The sequence below is a fragment of the Ranitomeya variabilis genome, chromosome 4 (genome assembly GCF_051348905.1).
Source record: "Ranitomeya variabilis isolate aRanVar5 chromosome 4, aRanVar5.hap1, whole genome shotgun sequence".
Taxonomy (NCBI): domain Eukaryota; kingdom Metazoa; phylum Chordata; class Amphibia; order Anura; family Dendrobatidae; genus Ranitomeya; species Ranitomeya variabilis.
This window is the reverse complement of record NC_135235.1, coordinates 215,073,015-215,097,250: the sequence shown is the minus strand read 5'-3', so window position 1 is coordinate 215,097,250 and position 24,236 is coordinate 215,073,015. Positions and strand designations below refer to the sequence as shown.

General features: G+C 43.4%; 1 protein-coding gene across 6 annotated transcripts in view; it reads left to right on the top strand.

Moving 5' to 3' along the window:
- Nucleotides 1-24,236, top strand: part of GRIK5 (glutamate ionotropic receptor kainate type subunit 5) — a 291,864-nt gene that overhangs the window by 172,787 nt on the left and 94,841 nt on the right. For all 6 annotated transcript variants that reach the window (XR_013214619.1, XR_013214618.1, XM_077259912.1 and 3 more), the window contains exon 5: nucleotides 20,505-20,670. Coding sequence is in view for 4 of the 6 variants with exons in the window: in XM_077259912.1 (XP_077116027.1) it covers nucleotides 20,505-20,670 (166 nt within the window). In the remaining 2 variants the exon portion in view is untranslated. The remainder of the gene's footprint in view (nucleotides 1-20,504; nucleotides 20,671-24,236) is intronic.

Below are 24,236 nucleotides of genomic sequence, written 5' to 3'. Positions count from 1 at the left end.
GAAAACTCCATATTACTGATTACAGAGGATGGTGCATAATTATTTTTTTTTTAATAAATGGGGTAAAGAAAGAAAGTGTCGGGGAGTGCTTTTTAGAAATAAAGGACTCTTCTGTGCTTGTGCTTCTTTTCTTGTGACTATGGGATTAGTAACGAAGGTGTCTGGTAAACCCCTCTCTATTACAAACCCCTTGGCTTGATGCCTGCGGACATTACACAGCTGACATCAACTCCATAAATCATTAGCCCCATTGCCCCTGCACCAGGGTAATCGAGAAGAGGTGAGGCAAAGCGCCAGAAATGCCGCATCTCATGGATGCGCCATTTCTTGTCCATCTGAGAGCTGCTATATGTAAGGCTGGGAAGGGGACAATATCCATGGACCCTCCCTATCTACTAATATCAGCCTGCAGCTGTCTGCTTAGCCTTTGCTGGTTATTAACAACTAGATGATGGCCCAATTCTAACACTTCAGGTATTCTAAAATATGTATGTAGTTTATTTATGAAGATTTAAGAATAATGCAATGAATACACAGGATTTTCCAGGTAAAGTATATACAGTGAAGCGGTATTTAAATCCAGCGACAACATCACTGATTGGTCGCAGCCGGCCGGGCGCGACCAATGATAGCATCGGGATTTAAATCGCGAGCCAATATCGCTAATTGGTCGTTGCCAGCCAGGCGCGACCAATCAGCGAAGCGTGGTTCAAATCCCACACCAATTCGCGGCCGGACTGCGCCTGTCACTGATTGGTCATGGCCGGTTTGGCGCGATCAGTCAGTGAAGTGGTGTTTAAATCCCGTGCCTATATCGCTGATTGGCGCGTCCGGCCGGGTGCGACCAATCATCCCAGCGCGGTTTAAATCCCGAGCCAATATCGCTGATTGGTTGCGGCCGGCCAGGCGCGACCAATCAGCCAAGCGTGGTTCAAATCCCGCGCCAATTCGCGTCCAGACTGCACCTGTCACTGATTGGTCGCTGCCGGTTTGGCGCGACCAATCAGTGAAGTGGTGTTTAAATCCCGTGCCAATATTGCTGATTGGTCACGCCAGGCCGGACGCGACCAATCATCGCAACCGGGTTTAAATCCCGAGCCAATATCGCTGATTGGTTGCGGCCAGCCATGCCCGACCAATCAGCGAAGCGTGGTTCAAATGCCGTGCCAATTCGCGGCCAGACTGCGCCTGTTCGCTGATTGGTCGTGGGCAGCTGGCGAGACCAATCAGCGACACGGGAGACAAACAGACAGAATTAGACGATTGTATAGTAGATACCTGATGCGTTAGAATCGGGCCACCATCTAGTATTCATATAAACATTGGTGCTTACATTTATGTTTTAACCCATTGGACACACTGCCATTGTTTTTCTCCTGTCTTTATTTTAAGAGTCAAAACTTTATTAGTCATCTGTCGCTGTATGACAGCTTGTTTTCTACAGGATGACTTATAGTTTTCAAAGAAATAATTTATAATTGGCACACTCCAGAAATGTGATGCAAAGGGGAATATTTAATGTACATACAGTAGTCACAAACGTTTCGGTCCGCGTGGACCTTCATCAGTGTGCTAGATATATAGCTGAGGTGATGTGAACCATATAATGGGCCCCAATACAGTTAGTTTGCATCAACTGGAGAGTGTTGAGGAAAACACTAAATGATGTGGCAGTCCAGCCGTTGAAGGAAAGGAAAAAGGCACGCATATGACTGGTGCAGCTACACGTATCCACCGCAAGTAGACTGTGCATAGGTAAGTGTACGTGTGTAAGTGTACTGTATGTACATTAAATATTCCCCTTTGCATCACATTTTTGGAGTGTGCCAATTATAAATTATTTCACATATTAAGGTTTGGGAACCTATATTTGTGCACCTCCCTAGCAGGCTGTGCTGAAACATTTTCTATACTATTATAGTTTTCAAAGACACCATTTATTTTACCATATGATAAACTTAAAAACGGGGAAAATTGTTATTCTCTCCCTTACACACTGTCCTCCATGTTGTTCTCTCCCTCACAGATTGTCCTCCATGTTATTCTCTCCCTCACAGACTCACAGACTGTCCTTCATATTATTCTTGCCCTCACACACTGTGCTCCATGTTATTCTCTCCCTCACAGACTGACCTCCATGATATTCTCTCCCTCACAGACTGTCCTTCATGTTATTCTCTCCCTCACAGACTGTCCTCCATGTTATTCTCTCCCTCACACACTGTCCTCCATGTTATTCTCTCCCTCACAGACGGTCCATGTTATTCTCACCCTCACAGGCTGACCTCCATGTTATTCTCTCCCTCACAGACTGCCCTCCATGTTATTCTCTCCCTCACACACTGTCCTCCATGTTATTCGCTCCCTCACAGACTGTCCATGTTATTCTCGCCCTCACAGGCTGACCTCCATGTTATTCTCTCCCTCACAGACTGCCCTCCATGTTATTCTCTCCCTCACACACTGTCCTCCATGTTATTCGCTCTCTCACAGACTGTCCATGTTATTCTCGCCCTCACAGGCTGACCTCCATGTTATTCTCTCCCTCACAGACTGTCCTCCAATGCTGATTGGTGGAGGCCAGCCAGGTGCAACCAATCGGTGACGTGGGATTTCGGTTACAGACAATTAGGCAATTATATATATAGACTAGATGGTGGCCCGATTCCAACGCATCGGGTATTCTAGAATATGTATGTAGTTTATTTCTGAAGATTTCAGAATAATGCAATGAATACACAGGATTCGGTCGGGCATGACCAATTAGCGAAGCGAGGTTCAAATCCCCCTACAATTCGCGGCTGGACTGCGTCTGTCACTGATTGTTCACGGCCGGCCGGGCGCGACCAATCAGTGAAGCCAGGGCCGGGTCCAGGTTTTTGAGGGCCCCGGGTGAAAGAGTCTCACAGCCCACGTAGCATATAACACAGCCCACATAGTATATATCACATCCACGTATTATATAGCACAGCCATGTAGTATATTGCACAGCCACTTAGTATATTGCACAGCCACGTTGTATATAGCACAGCCCACATAGTATATAGCACAGCCCACGTAGTATATAATAATAATAATAATTTTATTTATATAGCGCCAACATATTCCGCAGCGCTTTACAAATTATAGAGGGGACTTGTACAGACAATAGACATTACAGCATAACAGAAATCACAGTTCAAAATAGATACCAGGAGGAATGAGGGCCCTGCTCGCAAGCTTACAAACTATGAGGAAAAGGGGAGACACGAGAGGTGGATGGTATCAATTGCTTTAGTTATTTGGACCAGCCATAGTGTAAGGCTCGGGTGTTCATGTAAAGCTGCATGAACCAGTTAACTGCCTAAGTATGTAGCAGTACAGACACAGAGGGCTATTATCTGCATGAAGTGTATGAGAATATGTTGTGAGGAACCTGATTATGTTTTTTTTTTATGATAACACAGCCACGTAGTATATAACACAGCCCACGTAGTATATAGCACAGCCACGTAGTATATAACACAGCCACACAGTATATAACACAGCCCACGCAGTATATAACACAGCCCACGCAGTATATAACACAGCCCACGCAGTATATAACACAGGCCACGTAGTATATAACACAGCCCACGTAGTATATAGCAATGTGGGCAACATATCCCTATTAAAAAAATAATTAAAACAAAAAATAGTTATATACTCACATTCCGGCGGCCCCCGGAAACAGCCCAGGCCTTTAGCGATGCTCCTCACGATGCTCCGTTCCCAGTAATGCATTGCGGCAATAGCACGTGATGATGTAGCGGTCTCGCGAGACCGCTACGTCATCTGGGGTCATTGCCGCAATGCATTATTGGAACCGGAGCATCGCGAGGAGCGGGAAAGGCTGCCGCAGATGCCGGAAGGTGAGATTATAATGATTTTTTTTTATTATTATTTTTAACATTATATGTTTTTACTATTGATGCTGCATAGGCAGCATCAACAGTAAAACGTTGGTCACACAGGGTTAATAGCAGCATTAACGGACTGCTAAAATGCTATGTGGGCACTGATTGGAGGGGAGTAGGGAGGGACCAATTCGCGGCCAGACTGTGTCTGTCGCTGATTGGTCGCGCCCAGCCGGTCACGACTAATCAGCGACGTGGGATTTCCGTGACAGACAAACAGACGGAAGTGGACCTTAGACAATTATATATATAGATAACAGGTGACTCCACACGGATGGTGAGCACAAATAACACACACAGTTTATGTCATCCGTGTGTAGGGCGTACTGGTGTCTGTGCTGCAAGAAAAAAACGGAGATGTGCACAGCCCCATAGATTATAATGGATGTGCCTGTGTAAGTGTCTCCAGTACGCGTGAAAACTGTCACCACACAGACCAGAGACATTAAAGTGTGAAGGGGGCCTTAGGGTACTGTCACACTAAACGATTTACCAACGATCACGACCAGCGATACGACCTGGCCGTGATCGTTGGTAAGTGGTTGTGTGGTCGCTGGGGAGCTGTCACACAGTCAGCTCTCCAGCGACCAACGATGCCGAAGTCCCCGGGTAACCAGGGTAAACATCGGGTTACTAAGCGCAGGGCCGCGCTTAGTAACCCGATGTTTACCGTGGTTACCAGCGTAAAAGTAAAAAAAAACAAACAGTACATACTTACATTCCGCTGTCTGTCCCCCGGCGTTCTGCTTCTCTGCACTGTGTCTGCGCCAGCCGGAAAGCACAGCGGTGACGTCACCGCTGTGCTCGCTTTCCGGCCGGCTGGCGCAGACACAGTGGAGAGAAGCAGAACGCCGGGGGACAGACACCGGAATGTGAGTATGTACTGTTTTTTTTTTTTTACTTTTACGCTGGTAACCACGGTAAACATCGGGTTACTAAGCGCGGCCCTGCGCTTAGTAACCCGATGTTTACCCTGGTTACAAGCGAACGCATCGCTGGATCGCTGTCACACACAACGATCCAGCGATGACAGCGGGAGATCCAGCGACGAAATAAAGTTCCAAACGATCTGCTACAACGTACGATTCTCAGCAGGGTCCCTGATCGCTGCTGCGTGTCAGACACAGCGATATCGTATGGATATCGCTGGAACGTCACGGATCGTGCCGTCGTAGCGACAAAAGTGCCACTGTGAGACAGTACCCTTATACTGCATGACCCCACTCCGGCCCGCTGCTTCCTGCTCCCGACATTGCAGAGATGTCATTAACGCCATATTATGCAATATATTGGATATATCCCATTGAGCTGCTGATGGATGGCGCGTCCTAGGTCACCGAATCCGCCGCCCATCGCCTTTACAGGTGGATATTTTTCTGGGATCATTTTCTGCCTTACATTGCAACATAGGCGCAGAGGCGATCGGAAGCAAATGTAGCAGAGCTGAGTTTGTGATTTGCTATAAAACCATGAATGTTTTGTGATTTTTCAAAAGGGGAGACCTTCCAGAGTCCCATTTACCACCACAGTCTAAAAAAAAGTGGTGCTTCCGCGTAGCTTTCTGTTGCTTTCTCATTGGAAGGAACTTCGGCATCGAGATGCACATTTAGGAGGTGGATAAAGTGGGATGGAATTAGTGAGACCATTAATGTGGGTGCAAGGTTGTGAAAACATCTTATAATCGCCTTCAGGAGCTCCACAATGTTTCTGTCCAAGTTCATGTCCCTGGTTTTATTACAGTTTAGTGTTAGAACATTAAATGCTGGTTTCTTTATCAATGATTACTTTAAGGTGACTATCCTTTTAAAAACATCCAGTGACAGGCAGTGTCAACATAGAGAAAATATTTTAAAGCATTCTTGTTTCAATTGCAAGCTTCAATAAAAGTTAACAAAATGCAAAAAAGCAATAAAAGTAACAATATAAACATGCAGGAATGTCAAATTAGACATCACTAAGACCCCACCATGCATCACTAAGACTCAGCCATACATCACTGTAGACATCATTAATCCACCCCCATGTTTCACTGTAGACATTACAAAGCCCCCGTCATGCATCACTGTAGGCATTACCAAGCTCCCACCATGCATCATTGTAGAGATCAAGAAGCCCCTGCTAAGCTTCACTGTAGTCATCACCAAGCCCCTGCCATGCTTCACTGTAGACATCACCAAGTCTCCACCATGCTTCACTGTAGGCATCAGTGAGACCCCGCCATATTTCACTGTAGACATCACCTAGCCTCCACCATGCTTCACTATAGACCTCAATGAGCCCCCACTATACTTCAGTGTAGACCTCACCGAGCTCTCGACATGCTTCATTGTAGACATCACTGAGCCCCCGACCATATTTCACTGTAGGCATCACCGAGCCCCCACCATGTTTGTATGTAGAAATCACTGAGCAGACACCATGCTTCACTGTAGACGTCACTGAACCACTGCTATGCACCACTCTAGGATCACTGAGCCACCACCACCATGGTTCACTAAACATCACAGAGGCACCACAATGCTTCAATGTAGGCATCAATGTGCCACTGTCATGCTTCACTGTAGACCTCACTGAGCCACTGCCATGCTTTATTGAAATCATCAACAAGCATGCACCATCCTTTACTCTAGATATCACTGAGCTCCCGCTATGCTTCAATATAGACATCAACAAGCCTCCACCATTCTTTGCTGTAGGCATCACCAAGTCCCTGTTATGATCTGGTGGCCTAAGAGCAGCATGAGACGTACTCTGGAGAAGGTGGTACCTGTACTGACCGCAGACCCTGAACGTAACACCGCAACTAGAAGTAGCCGTGGAATGTACCTAGCGCTCCCTGGACATCTCGACACAGCCGGAGGACTAATTACCCCTAGAGATAGAAAAGGGAAAACTATCTTGCCTCAGAGAAAATTCCCAAAGGATAGGAAGCCCCCACAAATATTGACTGTGAGAGGAGAGGGAAAAAAATTACACAGACTGAAATCAGAATTTAGCAAAGGAGGCCACTTCTAGCTAAATAGAAAGGATAGGACAGAGTACTATGCGGTCAGTATTAAAACACTAGAAAATATCCACCACAGAAAATACAAAAACTCCACAGCTAACTAAAGATATGGAGGGTATATCTGCATCTCCAGAGATACCAGCTAGGCTAAACAAATCCTTATACAGACCAAGCTGGACAAGACAAAAAACATGGGAAAGAACTGAACAATAAGGCCACAGCATGTGGACAGCAAAAAATCAAGACCAGAACTTATCTTTGATGAAAAGAACTGCAAAGCAGGAGAGACCAGGCAGAGATGTGAATCCTCCAGGAACAATGGACAACTGGCACTGACCAAAGGGTGAAGCAAGACTAAATAGCCCAGTCAGATTTGCAAAAAGTGAACACACCTGATAAATGCTGTGATTCAGAGACAGCAGCGCTACCACTTACAACCACTGGAGGGAGCCCAAGAGCAGAATTCACAACAGTACCCCCCCCTTGAGGAGGGGTCACCAAACCCTCACCAGAGCCCCCAGGCCGATCCGGACGAGCCAAATGAAAGGCACGAACCAAATCATCAGCATGAACATCGGAGGCAACAACCCAAGAATTATCCTCCTGGCCATAACCCTTCCATTTGACAAGATACTGAAGCTTCCGCCTCGAAAAACGAGAATCCAAAATCTTCTCAACCACATACTCCAACTCCCCATCAATCAACACCGGGGCAGGAGGATCAACAGAGGGAACAACGGGCACCACATATTTCCGCAACAAAGATCTATGAAAAACATTATGGATGGAAAAAGAGGCTGGAAGGGCCAAACGAAAAGACACTGGATTGATAATCTCAGAAATCCTATAAGGGCCAATAAACCGAGGCTTAAACTTAGGGGAAGAAAACTTCATAGGGACATGATGGGAAGACAACCAGACCAAATCCCCAACCCGAAGCCGGGAACCAACACACCGACGACGGTTAGCAAAACGCTGAGCCCCCTCCTGAGACAATACCAAATTGTCAACAACATGAGCCCAAATTTGCTGCAACCTGTCAACCACAGAGTCCACCCCAGGACAATCAGAAGGCTCAACCTGCCCCGAAGAAAAACGAGGATGAAAACCAGAGTTACAAAAGAAGGGTGAAACCAAGGTAGCAGAACTAGCCCGATTATTAAGGCCAAACTCGGCCAATGGCAAGAAAGCCACCCAATCATCCTGATCAGCAGACACAAAGCATCTCAAATAAGTTTCCAAAGTCTGATTAGTTCGCTCTGTTTGGCCATTTGTCTGAGGATGAAATGCGGAAGAAAAAGACAAATCAATGCCCAGCCTAGCACAAAAGGCCCGCCAAAATCTAGAAACAAACTGGGAACCTCTATCGGACACAATATTCTCCGGAATGCCATGCAAACGAACCACATGCTGAAAAAACAACGGAACCAAATCAGAAGAGGAAGGCAACTTAGGCAAAGGCACCAAATGAACCATCTTAGAAAACCGGTCACAAACCACCCAGATAACTGACATCCTCTGGGAAACCGGAAGATCCGAAATAAAATCTATAGAAATATGCGTCCAAGGCCTCTCAGGGACCGGCAAAGGCAAAAGCAACCCACTAGCGCGGGAACAGCAAGGCTTGGCCCGCGCACAAGTCCCACAGGACTGCACAAAAGAACGCACATCCCGTGACAAAGAAGGCCACCAAAAGGACCTACCAACCAAATCTCTGGTACCAAAAATCCCCGGATGACCAGCTAACACAGAACAATGAACCTCCGAAATCACTTTACTAGTCCATCTGTCAGGAACAAACAATTTCCCCACTGGACAGCGGTCAGGTTTATCAGCCTGAAATTCCTGAAGAACCCGTCGTAAATCAGGGGAGATGGCAGAAAGAATCACCCCTTCCTCCAGAATACCGACCGGCTCAAGGACCCAAGGAGAATCAGGCAAAAAGCTCCTAGAGAGGGCATCAGCCTTAACATTCTTAGAACCCGGAAGATACGAGACCACAAAATCAAAACGGGAGAAAAACAAGGACCATCGGGCCTGTCTAGGATTCAGCCGTTTGGCAGACTCGAGATAAATCAGATTCTTATGATCGGTCAAGACCACAATACGGTGCTTGGCCCCCTCAAGCCAATGTCGCCACTCCTCAAATGCCCACTTCATAGCCAACAACTCACGATTGCCGACATCATAATTGAGTTCCGCAGGCGAAAACTTTCGAGAAAAGAAGGCACACGGTTTCATCAAGGAACCATCAGAATTCCTCTGAGACAAAACAGCCCCTGCCCCAATCTCAGAAGCGTCAACCTCAACCTGAAAAGGAAGAGAAACATCCGGCTGACGCAACACAGGGGCAGAAGTAAATCAGCGTTTAAGCTCCTGAAAGGCAGAAACAGCCGCAGAGGAGCAATTCGTCACATCAGCGCCTTTCTTCGTCAAATCGGTCAGGGGTTTAACCACACTGGAGAAGTTGACAATGAAACGGCGATAAAAATTAGCAAAGACCAAAAATTTCTGAAGGCTCTTCACGGATGTGGGCTGGATCCAATCATGAATGGCCTGAACCTTAACCGGATCCATTTCTATAGATGAGGGAGAAAAAATGAAGCCCAAAAAAGAAATCTTCTGTACTCCAAAGAGGCACTTAGACCCCTTCACAAACAAGGCATTATCACGAAGGATCTGAAATACCATCCTGACTTGATTCACATGAGACTCCCAATCATCTGAAAAAATCAAAATATCATCCAAATATACAATTATGAATTTATCAAGATAATTCCGAAATATATCATGCATGAAGGACTGAAACACAGATGGAGCATTAGAGAGTCCGAATGGCATCACAAGGTATTCAAAATGGCCTTCGGGCGTATTAAACGCAGTTTTCCATTCGTCACCCTGCTTAATACGAACAAGATTATATGCCCCTCGAAGGTCAATCTTAGTAAACCAACTAGCCTCCTTAATCCTAGCAAACAGATCAGAAAGCAAAGGCAAAGGGTATTGGAATTTGACCGTGATCTTATTCAAGAGGCGATTATCAATACAGGGTCTCAAGGAGCCATCTTTTTTGGCAACAAAAAAAAAACCTGCTCCCAATGGTGAAGAAGATGGCCGAATATGCCCCTTCTCCAAGGACTCCTTAACATAGCTCCACATGGCGGTATGTTCTGGCACAGACAGGTTGAAAAGTTGGCACTTAGGGAACTTACAGCCTGGAATCAAGTCAATAGCACAATCACAGTCCCTATGCGGTTGAAGGGAACTGGACTTGGGCTCATTGAATACATCCTGGAAATCTGACAAAAACTCAGGAATTTCAGAAGAGGGGGAGGAGGCAATTGACATCAAAGGAACGTCACCATGAACCCCCTGACAACCCCAACTAGTCACAGACATAGATTTCCAATCTAATACCGGATTATGCACCTGTAACCATGGGAAACCCAGCACAATAGCATCATGCAAATTATGCAACACCAGAAAACGACAATCTTCCTGATGGGCTGGCGCCATACACATGGTCAGCTGTGTCCAAAACTGAGGTTTATTTTTAGCCAACGGTGTAGCATCAATGCCCCTTAAAGGAATAGGACTCTGCAAAGGCTGCAAGGGGAAACCACAACGTCTGGCAAATTCTAAGTCCATTAAGTTTAAAGCGGCGCCTGAATCCACAAATGCCATGACAGAAAATGACGATAATGAGCAGATCACGGTCACAGATAACAGAAAATTTAGGTTGTACAGTACTGATGGTAACAGAACTAGCGATTCTCTTGGTACGCTTAGGGCAATCAGAAATAACATGAGCAGAATTGCCGCAGTAAAAACAACCTATTCTGACATCTGAATCCTTGTCGTTCAGCTCTAGACACAATCCTATCACACTGCATAGGCTCAGGACTCCGCTCGGAAGACAATGCCATAGTGTGCACAACTCTGCGCTCGCGCAAGCGCCGATCAATCTGAATGGCCAGAGACATAGAATCACTCAGACCAGCAGGCGTGGGGAACCCCACCATAACATCTTTAACGGATTCAGAAAGACCCTTTCTGAAGATTGCCGCCAAGGCATCCTCATTCCATTTAGTCAGTACAGACCATTTTCTAAACTTCTGGCAATATGATTCTGCCGCTTCTTGACCCTGAGACAGGGCCAACAAGGTCTTCTCAGCATGATCCACTGAATTAGGTTCGTCATACAATAACCCAAGCGCCTGAAAAAAGGTGTCTATATTAAACAACGCCGGATTCCCAGGTTCCAGGGCAAATGCCCAATCCTGGGGGTCACCACGCAGCAGAGATATAACAATTTTAACCTGCTGGATGGGATCACCAGAGGAACGGGGTTTCAGAGCAAAAAACAGTTTACAGTTATTTTTAAAGCTCAGACATTTGGACCTATCCCCAAAAAACAAATCAGGAGTTGGAATTCTAGGCTCTAAAACTGGAGTCTGAACGATATAATCGGAAATACCCTGTACTCTAGCAGCAAGTTGATCCACACGAGAAGCCAATCCCTGAACATCCATACCAGCGCCGAACTCTTGAGCCACCCAGAGATAAAGAGGGAAGAAAAAAAAACACAACAGACTACAGAAAAAAAAATGGCTCAGCACTTTCCTTCCCTTCTTCTGAGATGCGGTTAACTCATTGTTGGCCAGTTGTACTGTTAAGATCTGGTGGCCTAAGAGCAGCATGAGACGTACTCTGGAGAAGGTGGTACCTGTACTGACCGCAGACCCTGAACGTAACTCCGCAACTAGAAGTAGCCGTGGAATGTACCTAGCGCTCCCTGGACATCTCGACACAGCTGGAGGACTAATTACCCCTAGAGATAGAAAAGGGAAAACTATCTTGCCTCAGAGAAAATTCCCAAAGGATAGGAAGCCCCCACAAATATTGACTGTGAGAGGAGAGGGAAAAAACATACACAGACTGAAATCAGAATTTAGCAAAGGAGGCCACTTCTAGCTAAATAGAAAGGATAGGACAGAGTACTATGCGGTCAGTATTAAAACACTAGAAAATATCCACCACAGAAAATACAAAAACTCCACAGCTAACTAAAGATATGGAGGGTATATCTGCATCTCCAGAGATACCAGCTAGGCTAAACAAATCCTTATACAGACCAAGCTGGACAAGACAAAAAACATGGGAAAGAACTGAACAATAAGGCCACAGCATGTGGACAGCAAAAAATCAAGGCCAGAACTTATCTTTGATGAAAAGAACTGCAAAGCAGGAGAGACCAGGCAGAGATGTGAATCCTCCAGGAACAATGGACAACTGGCACTGACCAAAGGGTGAAGCAAGACTAAATAGCCCAGTCAGATTTGCAAAAAGTGAACACACCTGATAAATGCTGTGATTCAGAGACAGCAGCGCTACCACTTACAACCACCGGAGGGAGCCCAGGAGCAGAATTCACAACAGTCCCGCCATGTTTCACTGTAGACATCACCAAGTCTCCACCATGCTTCACTGTAGGCATCAGTGAGACCCTGTCATATTTCACTGTAGACACCACCTAGCCTCCACCATGCTTCACTATAGACCTCAATGGGCCACCACTATACTTCAGTGTAGACCTCACCGAGCACCCGCCATGCTTCATTGTAGACATCACTGAGCCCCCGACCATATTTCACTGAAGGCATCACCGAGCCACCACCATGTTTGTATGTAGAAATCACTGAGCACACACCATGCTTCACTGTATGCGTCACTGAACCACTGCTATGCACCACTCTAGGCATCACTGAGCCACGACCATGGTTCACTAAACATCACAGAGGCACCTCAATGCTTCAATGTAGGCATCAATGTGCCACTGTCATGCTTCACTGTAGACCTCACCGAGCCACCGCCATGCTTCATTGAAATAATCAATGAGCATGTACCATCCTTTACTCTAGACATCACTGACCTCCCACTATGCTTCACTATAGACATCACCAAGACTCCACCATTCTTTGCTGTAGGCATCACCAAGTCCCCCCATGCTTCACTGGAGACATCACCAAGCCACCTCCATGATTCTCTGTAGGCATCAATGAGCCACCGCTATGATTCACTGTAGACATCACCAAACCACCAACATGATTCACTGTAGGCATCACTAAACCTGCACCATGCTTCACTGTAGGCATCATTAAGTTCCTGCAATGCTTCACTGTAGGCATTGCAGAGCCCTTGCCATGTTTCACAATAGGCATTACCAAGCCCCAGCTATCTTCACTGTAGGCATCACCAAGCCACCTAAATGCTTCACTGTAGGCATCACCAAGCCACTGTCAGCCATGCTTTACTATAGACATCACCAAGCCACTATGGTGCATCACTGTAGGCATCAATGAGCCACTGCCATGTTTCACTGTAGAGATCACCAAGCCACCTCCATGCTTCACTGTAGGCAGGGTATTTCTTTCAGCATATGCTTCATTATTTCTTCCCCTGCTGATCTACAGTTTAGTTTAGGCCCCATAAATTCTTATTTGTATGCTTGTGCACATATTAGAGTCTGATTTTCTTGTATTTTTGGGTCACTAGGGTGTACTTCTTTGGGCATGGAGACCTTCAGCATTTAGCATATGCCTTACTGTGCAAACTGAAATCTCCCAACGGCACCAAATCTTGCTGCAGATCTTTTGCAGTCAATTGATTTTTGGAGCATCCTTTTGACAACCCAAGAATATTAGTGACTTGGAAGCCATTATCCATGAGGAATGGGCTAATGCTCCTTAGGAGCGCTGCCAGAAGCTGGTGCCTGGCTATGCATCACATCTGCAGCAGGTCATAACAGCTAGAGGTGCACTACTAAATGCCAAAAACACTTTTCATATAGGGGTAAATAATCCTGAGACTGCAGTAGTCAGGAAAAGTGTCATTTTGTGCTGAATTTAGGAGAAACCGCTTGTTATATTAGTCGTTTGAGTTATTTTCATTGACGATTTATTGCAGATGGCAGAAAGTTTGTAAAAATATATAGAACTTAATAATTAATAAATAAGTAGCCACAAATCAAAAATGAGGAATAGTTTATGTTAACATTAATTTTTAAATAACAAGGGGATTGTATTAGAATAGAAATAGGTTTTGCCCCCCCCAAAAAAAAATAAAATAGCGCCTCTATTGTCTGTGGCTGGTATTACAGACATATATATATAAGTGAATGTGGCAGAGTTGCAATATCATATATAACCATCGGTCAAGAGTGGCGCTATTTCTAAAATAAAACAGTTTTTAATTCGATAACCACTTCAAAGACAGAAAGTATTGTTAGCCAGAAATCTAGTTCTTGTAATATGAAAGGGAGCGCTCATGAAATGAACATGACTATTCCCAATTGTTCCTTTCCAGGAACGCTGTAATTGCCTCCTGTCCCTTGTGGTGGTCAATCGAAGCATATAACGAGGCTACATTACAGTTAACCAATTTACATATGTGTGGAGCTACTATACAAGCTCATTACATCGCCCGCACCTGACCTTCTAGGGCGAAACTGTTGATTCTATTAGAGCATTAATTTTGCTGTTTTGTGGCGCTTTTGCCTTTATAATCTTTTTATAGATCTTACGCTTTGGTTGGCGGGTTTTATAGAGGTGCAAAATATGCCGATGAAAGGAAGTCGCTGAATAGGCTTTAGACTAGATGTGATCCAAGTGATGGTTACCGAGTCAAGCGACAGAGGAGATGCAGGTCGGAGGATATTTTTGCAATGCGGGGAGACAATTTTTGGACCCCCAGCATATATATATATATATATATATATATATATATATATATATATATATATATGTAAGTAGCGTACTTCAAATAATTTCTCTTTTAATAGGGTCTGGCATCCCTACTAAGCAGCTGTTTGCAGCTTTACTGGATGTACATAGTGGTGTTCCAGCTCTGGTGGCTAGAGATGAGTGCATTGATTTAATATGCAAATTTAATTTGTATAAAATGTTAGCAATCGCTAAAAGCATGTCCGCGACAGTTTACATTTTGCAGAAGATTGCAATAGCTAAATAATATCAGATGCAGCCTTGAGGGCTTCGCCATAATGCGATGCAGATATCACATCACGTGGACTGGCACAGTCAATCAGGAAGGACTATGAGAGCCAGTGTAAAAGCCAAGGTAGGGAATGCAGTGGCCATAGTGATTTAGAATAGTGAGAGGATGTCAAAGCTCAGCAATAATGACAGGATGAGAAAGCCATGAAACATTGGACAAATACTATAGATAGTAATGCGTTGCACACTATTCGCCATAATGTCTTGCAGCTATCACATCACACGGACTGGCACAGTCAATCGAGAAAGATCAGAGCCAGTATAAAAGCCAAGGTAGGGAATACAGCAGCCATAGTGATTTAGGATAGGGATAGAATGTCAGAACTCACAGCTCAGCAATAAAAAAGATGAGAAAGCTGTGAAAAATAGAACAAATACTATAGACAATCACGTGTTACACAACTATTCGCTGTAATACTATGCAGTTATCACATCATGTGACTGGCACAGTCAATTGGGAAGGACTATTAGAGCCATTATAAAAGCCAAAGTAGGGAATGCAGCATCCATAGTGATTTAGAATAGTGAAACGACGTCAGAGCTCACAGCTTAGCAACAATGATAGGAAGAGAAAGCCATGAAACATTGAGCAAATACTAAAGATAGTAATGTGTTGCACAACTATTCGCCATATTACCTTGCGGCTATCACATCATGTGACTGGCACAGTCAGTTGGGAAGGACTATCACAGCCATTATAAAAGCCATGGTAGGGAATACAGCAGCTATAGTGATTTAGAATAGTGAGAGGACATAAGAGTTCACAGCTCAACAGTAATGATAGGAAGAGAAAACCATGAAACATTGGACAAATATTATAGACAGTAATGTGTTGCACAACTGCAGCAGTGAAGAAGATGAGTGTAGTAGTCTGGGAATAATAAAGAGATTCAATTCATTGGTGGAGTCAGATAGCAGAGGTCCCGGACTTGGTGTGATAGATCAGTGATATGGTGTAGCTGGGTTGGCAGCTTGTCCTGCTGTGTTTGCATTAAAAAGCTTTAAAAGGGTTGGCTGCAGTCCTAGGAGACTTTAGAGTGTTGCATGTCTTTTCCGGGCAATTGTTGGCTTTGCAGTATTGCGATTTTTCAAAAGTTTTGCGCCTAATCAAAATTTTGGGAAGCTGGTGAATCTCCAGCAGTGGCCATTCTCGGGTATTAGAATGAGAGCTGAGATGCAGTGGTCATCAGTCCTATTACTGCCATCACCGCCAGCGCTAGCCATGATGCTACTAATATGGCACGTGACCGCTGCAGCCAATCAGTGCTTGTAAACAAAGTCTTGACACACCATTGGAGGGTCAACGCTGATGGATGAGTAGTATTGATTCTTTTATTTTCTAACATCGGTACCTGTTTTTATAATTTTTTTTTTTCAAAAATTGGATAAACCCTTACATGCATTTATATCACATTGCTCCATTCATGGCAGGCAGTCCTAAAAATGTAAGAAGGACCAAGTTCTTTGGGTTTACGTAAGACTAGGGTGGAATCACGCTTCAATATTTGTAACTACACCCCTATTGTGAAGGGCCGCACCCAAGCCGCTCCTGTTTCCTGCCCCTGAATGTCCACCAAGACTCGGCATCATAGCAGTGAAAAATGTTGGTGGAGCTCTTCTTTCTAGAGGTTCCTGGCGGGTTCTTTAATGCCCTGAAGAGTTGCCAACTCTCCTGGGAGTCCAGGAGCTCTTTTTTTCCCCAAAATCTCCAAAGCATGGCCCCTTTAACAAGAATTTGTCCCCCTCTGGACCCAAATTCCGCTGTGTTAACGGCATTAAAAGACATATTGGGGAGAGCCGATTTGATTTTCTGAGGATCAAAAAAGACCATTTCATGGAGACATCACACATATGGAACAAAGAGATACTCTACAGTACATTAATTAAGGCAGCGTTTAAAAGTAAATAGGATTATTAAAAAGTAATTATTGCTTTCCTTTACAGCAGCAGAGAGAGAGGCAGTGAAATGAGGCAGAGGAAATTCACTGCGCCCATACATTGCAGAAAGGACACATCAGCCGGCAGCCTCTCCAGGCTCACACAAGATAATTACTCAGTGGCAGAATAGGGGGATGCAAGAATATTTAAAAACCGCAGTGAAATATTATTAAAGGGGACTCATAGCAATTTAGTACTCACATACCGGGTAGTAAAAAAACATGGCTCCTCTATCAACCTTGGGTTGTATAATCCTGTAACTTGGCGGGGCGGTAGGCGAGGTAATCATCCTCCACACCGCGGCATGCTACACCCTGGCTGCGGGTGTAGACTTTGTCTACGGTGGTGCTATGCCCTTGCAGGCCTCAGGACTATCCCGCCTGCCCCAGAGCCTGCCTCCGTTAAAACACTCTCGCCTTCTGTAACTTTCTCTTGCCTCTTTCCTGGATCTCTCGGCCTCCATTCACGTCAGGGACACCCACTTCATGACACTCGGCTTGTTGGTCAAACCATACGTCTGCCTCTACTGCACGCTGGTCGCTATCTGATCTCCTGATAAGAAACTGTCTCTGTCCCTTGAATTTGGCCCCTCCCACTCTGGGCTAGTCCCAAACATTATCCATAACTCTTTCTCTACTGTGAGGCAGAATACAACACTGTCACTAATAACACATTTCGTATTACACATCACAACAATACGTGTGTCTTCAAGGGGTAACGTGGGCAGTATGTCCATCGTCGTACAATCCGATAATGGATTGACACTCATGTTTAGTATAACCACTCCCATAAAATACACCAAGTTAAGTTCACATCATTTTTTTTATATTTTGACAAAAAAAAAGATAAATTACACCAAAAAGTAAGGAATTACTGTAGTAAAGAAATGTTTATAAAAATAAGCTAAAGTTGACCAGAATTACAGGTTTTACTGTAGCGGAAATCTACTGTTTTTCTAGAAGGCCTTGCATTTTGTCTATCATTCCTGTTGCCCTTTGTTATGGCTCACCTGGTGAAGTAGATCCGCTACTCACCTGGTGAAGTAGATCCGCTACTCACCTGGTGAAGTAGATCCGCTACTCACCTGGGTGAGCAGACTGGAGGCGCCGGTACAGCTGGTTGAATAGAGTTGGATAAGCTAGATGGTACGAGCTTGATTTTCAGGTCGGCACATTGAAGTGGAGCTGGATAGCATGTTGAATAGGAAATGCAGATAGGCACCTTTATATAGCAGACCCGAGTGGGTGGACAGGCATCTTTAAACAGCAGATTCTTGTATGAAGACAGGTACCTTGATACAGCACAACTGAGTGTGTGGACAGGCGCCTTGAAACAGTTGAGCCATGAATGTAAACAGGCAACTTGGCACAACAGAGCTCAGTGAGCGGGCAGGCACCTTGGTATAGCAGATTCGAGTGCAGAGTGTGCGGACGAGTACCTTGGAACCGTCAAGAGGCACAAAAAATACGAGTATATGGTTGACAGAGTGTTCTCTACCTGAATACTCAGGCAGTGCGCTACCTGAATACTCAGGCAGTGCGCTGCCTGAGTCAGCCTAAAAGGCCTAGAGGATTGACGTCACGGGTGTGCACCAGGTTAACATTCTGACCCAAAGAGCATTAGAACAGAGTGAGCTGGCCCCCAGTGAAGGAAAATATGGAGCCCTGTGCTGGAGCCAGGACAGGGAACACTCTTGCTAAACTTTGTTTGTGTCCATTTACATCTAATGGCCAGCAGTGAGTGTATTTATCATCGAATATCTAACATCTGTTGGACCAAGATTATTCCGAGACGTCTAGATTACTTATATTTCAAAGGATTTCTTGCAATCTTATCGGAAAGCCTCTTCAGATACTGATTGCATACCATTTATAGTTTTAGATGTTAATGGACTGTATCAACCATTTTTAAGATATTGATCTCATTACCCGACCCATAAGTAATGAAGATTAGTTACATACTTTACTTTGTTTTAATCAGATATGTTACCACTTGTATGTAAAATAATGTGTCATGCACCAATATTAACATAAATCATCCCCAAAAAACGTGCAAAAAAGGACAGTGTATAAAATTATTTTATTAGAAATATTATAACATGTAAAAAGAACTAATTTAATCAAGTATAGCTGATAAACATGAGCACAATATAATAGTAAAAAACAGACGCCAACCAATATTTACAAAAATAGACCTCCACAATAATACAGTATATACCAGCACTATTCCAACCAAATAATCAAATAGTAACCACATAAAAGTGCATAGTGCAATTAATACAAAAATATGTGCAACAAATATAAGAAAATATTTTTTTAAATATTAAAATCTGTGCATAAAAAGCAAAAAATTGAATGTGTAACCAATAATTTAACAATAAATGCACAACAGATTGCAAAAAACCAAAGTGCAATGTGCTTGATAAAGTGCCACAAAAATTCAAAACCAGGCCTATATTGCACAATTTATTTAGTACACCCCCCGGAAGAAGGCAAGCGCCGAAACGCGCGTAGGGTCTCGAGCACATGTAGGTATTGTGAGCCTCCTTTATTATTGGATTTTTATTGATTTTATCCTCCTTGGTATGGTAATATGTTAGTGACTTTTAGTCATCCAGCACTTCCTGCACCTTAATGTTCCACTTTTTTATCATAGCCATAGTGGCATTATATCTGTATGGGCTTATGTGCAATTGCTTTACTAAATAAATTGTGCAATATAGGCCTGTTGTGCATTTATTGTTAAATTATTGGTTACACATTCAATTTTTTGTTTTTTTTTGCAGTTTTTAATATTTTAAAAAATATTTTCTTATAATATTTGTTGCACATATTTTTGTATTAATTGCACTATGCACTTTTATGTGGTTACTATTTGATTATTTGGTTGGAATAGTGCTGGTATATACTGTATTATTGTGGAGGTCTATTTTTGTAAATATTGGTTGGCGTCTGTTTTTTACTATTATATTGTGCTCATATTTATCAGCTATACTTGATTAAATTAGTTCTTTTTACATGTTATAATATTTCTAATAAAATAATTTTATACACTGTCCTTTTTGCACGTTTTTTTGGGTTGATTTATATACTTTACTTTGTGTCCACCATGAATAACGTAAAACCTTATTGAGAAAACTGCCAAAAAATGTTAGTGGTCTTCTACAGGGATAGTCATCTCAAAGTAGAAAGTCAAAGTACATAAGACACATGGGAACAGATAATCCATCGCTGAAAAAAACTGTTGAGATGAGTTGTGGTCTTCACAAAAAAAGAGAGGTCCTTTTGTTTCGCTCTACTGAAATGTTCAACTCATAAACTATGGTAGACGATGACCAAAGATAACCATGGTTGTCCCTCAAGAGTCCATTTTCCAATGTAATCAAATTACTGGTCCGAGAATCAGTTTGGTTTGCATTGTGCATCCACCCAATATCTCCACCCTCAACCATACCACCTCCTTTGGTCATGCCCTTAATGGATCTTCTGAGCTGGTTAGAAAGTTGTAAGTTTGTGATTTTATTTTTCATATTGTTTTTCTCTCTTCCTGTAGATTCCACATATAAAAGTAGGACCAGAAGAAGCACCCAGGCTACAATATTTACGGTTTGCATCGGTCAGTCTGTACCCGAGTAATGAAGACATAAGCCTCGCTGTGTCACACATACTGAAGTCCTTTCACAACCCTTCCACCAGCCTTATCTGTGCCAAGGCCGAGTGTAAGTCTAAACATATACCCTAGCTATCCTTCTGAGTGTAATGACACTATGTACCTATGGGCTTAGGTGGTCAGTAAATTAAAGGTTTTTTTTCCCAACTTGGCAAGTAAACACCTACTTACAGGATAGGCAACAATTTGTAAATTGCCTGGGATCTGACCACTGAAACTTCCACTGATCCCGAGGACAGGGCTGTTAGCCAAGTACAGCCACCGTTCCGTTCTATCTCCAGTAGCTCCATACACATTGATTGGAACAGTTGCGAGCATGTGTGGCTCCTTCCATTTAATGGAGGCTACCCCTCCATTTTAAAGGAGCACTTCAGAGCAAATTTTTTCAGATAGATGTGGGTCTTAGAGGTGAAACCCTAAGTGTGGATTGATGATAACGTGCCGAATTGGATCCACCCCTAGTTTTCTATATAAACAAACACCTTGAGCACTACTATGGGTGGTGCAAAGTTAGGTCCCCAAACCGTACAATGGTGAAACTGAAACCTTGTGCTCAACTTAGAGATTGTGATGATTTATTGTAGTACGCTTTACAAACGTTTCGGTCACGTTTGACCTTCATCAGTGACGTACTCTATTCAATAGTATATTTGAGGATATCCGTAGGGATAGTTCCTGGTAGGTCTGTATTTTTGGTAGATTAAAAGGATAGTGAAGTGGATCTTTTGCTTGTGTTGTTCGAGCATACGTGCCTCAGATGCGTCACTGATGAAGGTCAAACGTGACCGAAGCGTTTGTAAAGCGTACTACAATAAATCATCACAATCTCTAAGTTGAGTGCAAGGTTTCATTTTCACCCCTAGTTTTCTTTTGCTTGCCAAATCCTAACAGTGTGAAATATATAAGCTGTTAGGATTAGGCTCCATTTGCCGGTTCCAGTGGTTGTCATGTATTTGCAGTCATGTGCCAACTAAATTCTCATCCCCCATTTTTCTCACTATATCTTTAACTTCAGCATGTGAAGAACATTGAGAAAAGCGGATGAGAATCTAGTGTGCACATGCCCGCAAATTTGAGAACCGATTCCTAACAGTGTGCATATTTCACACTGTTAAGATTCGGCAAGCTGCAACACTTGTCTTAAATTTCAACTGGGCTGGACGTTCCCTTTAAGGTACAGTAGGAATGATTGCTTACCTTTTTTTCAGACCAAGTAACTTTTTTTTTAATCAGTTTATATCCTAGTATTACATATTTTAGTAATATACCTCAATCCTCTTTGATCCATTGTGATGTGGTGCTTGGTTGCCCCTCCAGGCAGGCTGAAGAGGCAGCCATATGGCCAGGCTGAATTGCTGTTTTTCAGAGCTCATGCGCACTGTTTGTGCCGTGCATGCGCAGTAAGGAGCCATATTTCAGATTCACTTATGATGAGGCTTACATTGTAGATGCACCGATATCTCCTTCACGATTCACGGCAGATGATTGGACACGTCACCTGAAAAGGGGACAGAGCTTCACATGACCATAGCAAGTCTATAAAGTGATTTGTCCTGGACTTCAAATTACAATGGGTCAAAGTTGAAAAGTATTACCAAAGAAACATGGAAATTTAGCACATTTGTTGGGTTCTCAAAAACGTTTGGAACTGTAATGGAAGCCACATTGGGTATCGGTACTGTAGATCAGGGGTGTCAAACTGCATTCCTCAAGGGCCGCAAACAGGTCATGTTTTCAGGATTTCCTTGTATTGCACAGGTGATAATTTAATCACCTGCACAGAATGATTCCAGCACCTTGTTGAATGCTAAGGAAATCTTGAAAACACTCATGGTTTGAGGCCCTCCAGGAATGCAGTTTGACACCCCTGCTGTAGATGATGCCAGATGACGTTCTTCAAGTGATGCAAAACTACAGCTCCCACAAGGTCCAGGACTTCCCTTTAAAATGGGTCAAAATTGAAAAGTACTACCAAAGAATCATGGAAATGTAACACATTTTTTGGGATTCTCAAAACCTTTTGGGGCTATAATGGAAGCCACATTGGGTATCGGTGCTGTAGATGATGCCAGATGGTGGTTCTTCAAATGATGCAAAACTACAGCTCCCGCAAGGTCCTGGACTTCCCTTTAAAATGGGTCAAAGTTGAAAAGTACTACCAAAGAATCATGGAAATGTAACACATTTATTGGGTTCTCAACTTTTGGAGCTGTGATGGAAGAAACATTGGGTTTCGGTATTGTAGATGAAGCCAGATGGCTGTTCTTCAAATGATGCAAAACTGAGGTCCTGGGAGGGCCATAGGGTGAAGACCTCTGTCCTTGCCTATTTAGGTAATATTGTCATGCCAAATTGCTAAAAAAAAGTCAATTAATAGTGATAATTAAAAGAAGTACTATTTAATATATTCTATCACTCGGAAGGCACGGAGATGCCCTATTATACGGTACTTTATTTGCTGTTGCTGTATTATGCATGCATTTATACTCAAGTGTTTAGCACAACAAGTCAGTACGGGCTGACCTGTTTCTTAATGATGTAACTCAGAAGTTGGGTCTCTAGTATCTCACTAATTGACAAATTTATGAATATTTGATTCACGTGTAAAACCGACCTCAACCTTGTAAAACCAGAAAAAAAATCATAGCACATCTCGTTAGGGAGCTCTGATTAAGTCAGAAACGAACCAGGAGAAGAGCGCTGTTACCTGTGTACAAATATTTACCATGTGTATGTCGGTATTATTAGGGCACAGTGTGGTGTTATTATTTAGGCACTTTATTTAGGCATTAAATAGCCATCAGCTGAACTTTTTGGTATTTTGCAAAACATAGTAGTGATAGCATAGTGGTGCGGTATTGTTTATGAGGATATTATTAGGGTACCATTTGGCATTATTATCTAGGTACTATATAGGCAGGATAGCTCGGCTGGGGGCAGTTTTTTGTGTATTGCATGATATATTTATTCAATCTCGTATAGTGGTATAATGTTAGCCAGCGTAAGATGACGGTGTTATTTTGGTGTTGTTGTGTAGGCACTATATTGTTGTGTTATTTGGGCGTTGTGGTGCCAATTGCTTGTGTATTGTATGGTGAAATTACGCAAAGGAACAAGAATGGAAATCCAGATAGAGAAGATCGTAAGAAATGTCTATAACCAAAATAAAAATGGGAATTCAGACCGGATACGTTGCATTAAATTGTAATAGATGTAACAATTCAGACAGATTATCAATAAAGCAACAAGTGGAAAGTTCAGTGCTCGCCCTCCAAACATTAGGTGGGCAGTTCTCCTAAGCCGCAACGTATGAGGTCACTAGGAATGTGTAGACCAATCTCATTGATTTCAATTTGCTTTTGGTCAATGTGCTGTCAAAACTAAAGGTGCATTTAAAGGGGTAGATACTCTGCAAACGGACATTAAATAGGTAGATACATCTCCAAAATGCTGTTCTATATTGTTAAGGAGAAAGTACCCGAAAACAGCTGCCCATAAACAGGAATCTGGCTGCATCTGCCCATAGATGGGTATATGTGTACAGCTGTGGGTAGATGGGTATCTGGCTACAGCGGCCCATAGATGGGAATCTGGCTACAGCGGCCCGTAGATGGG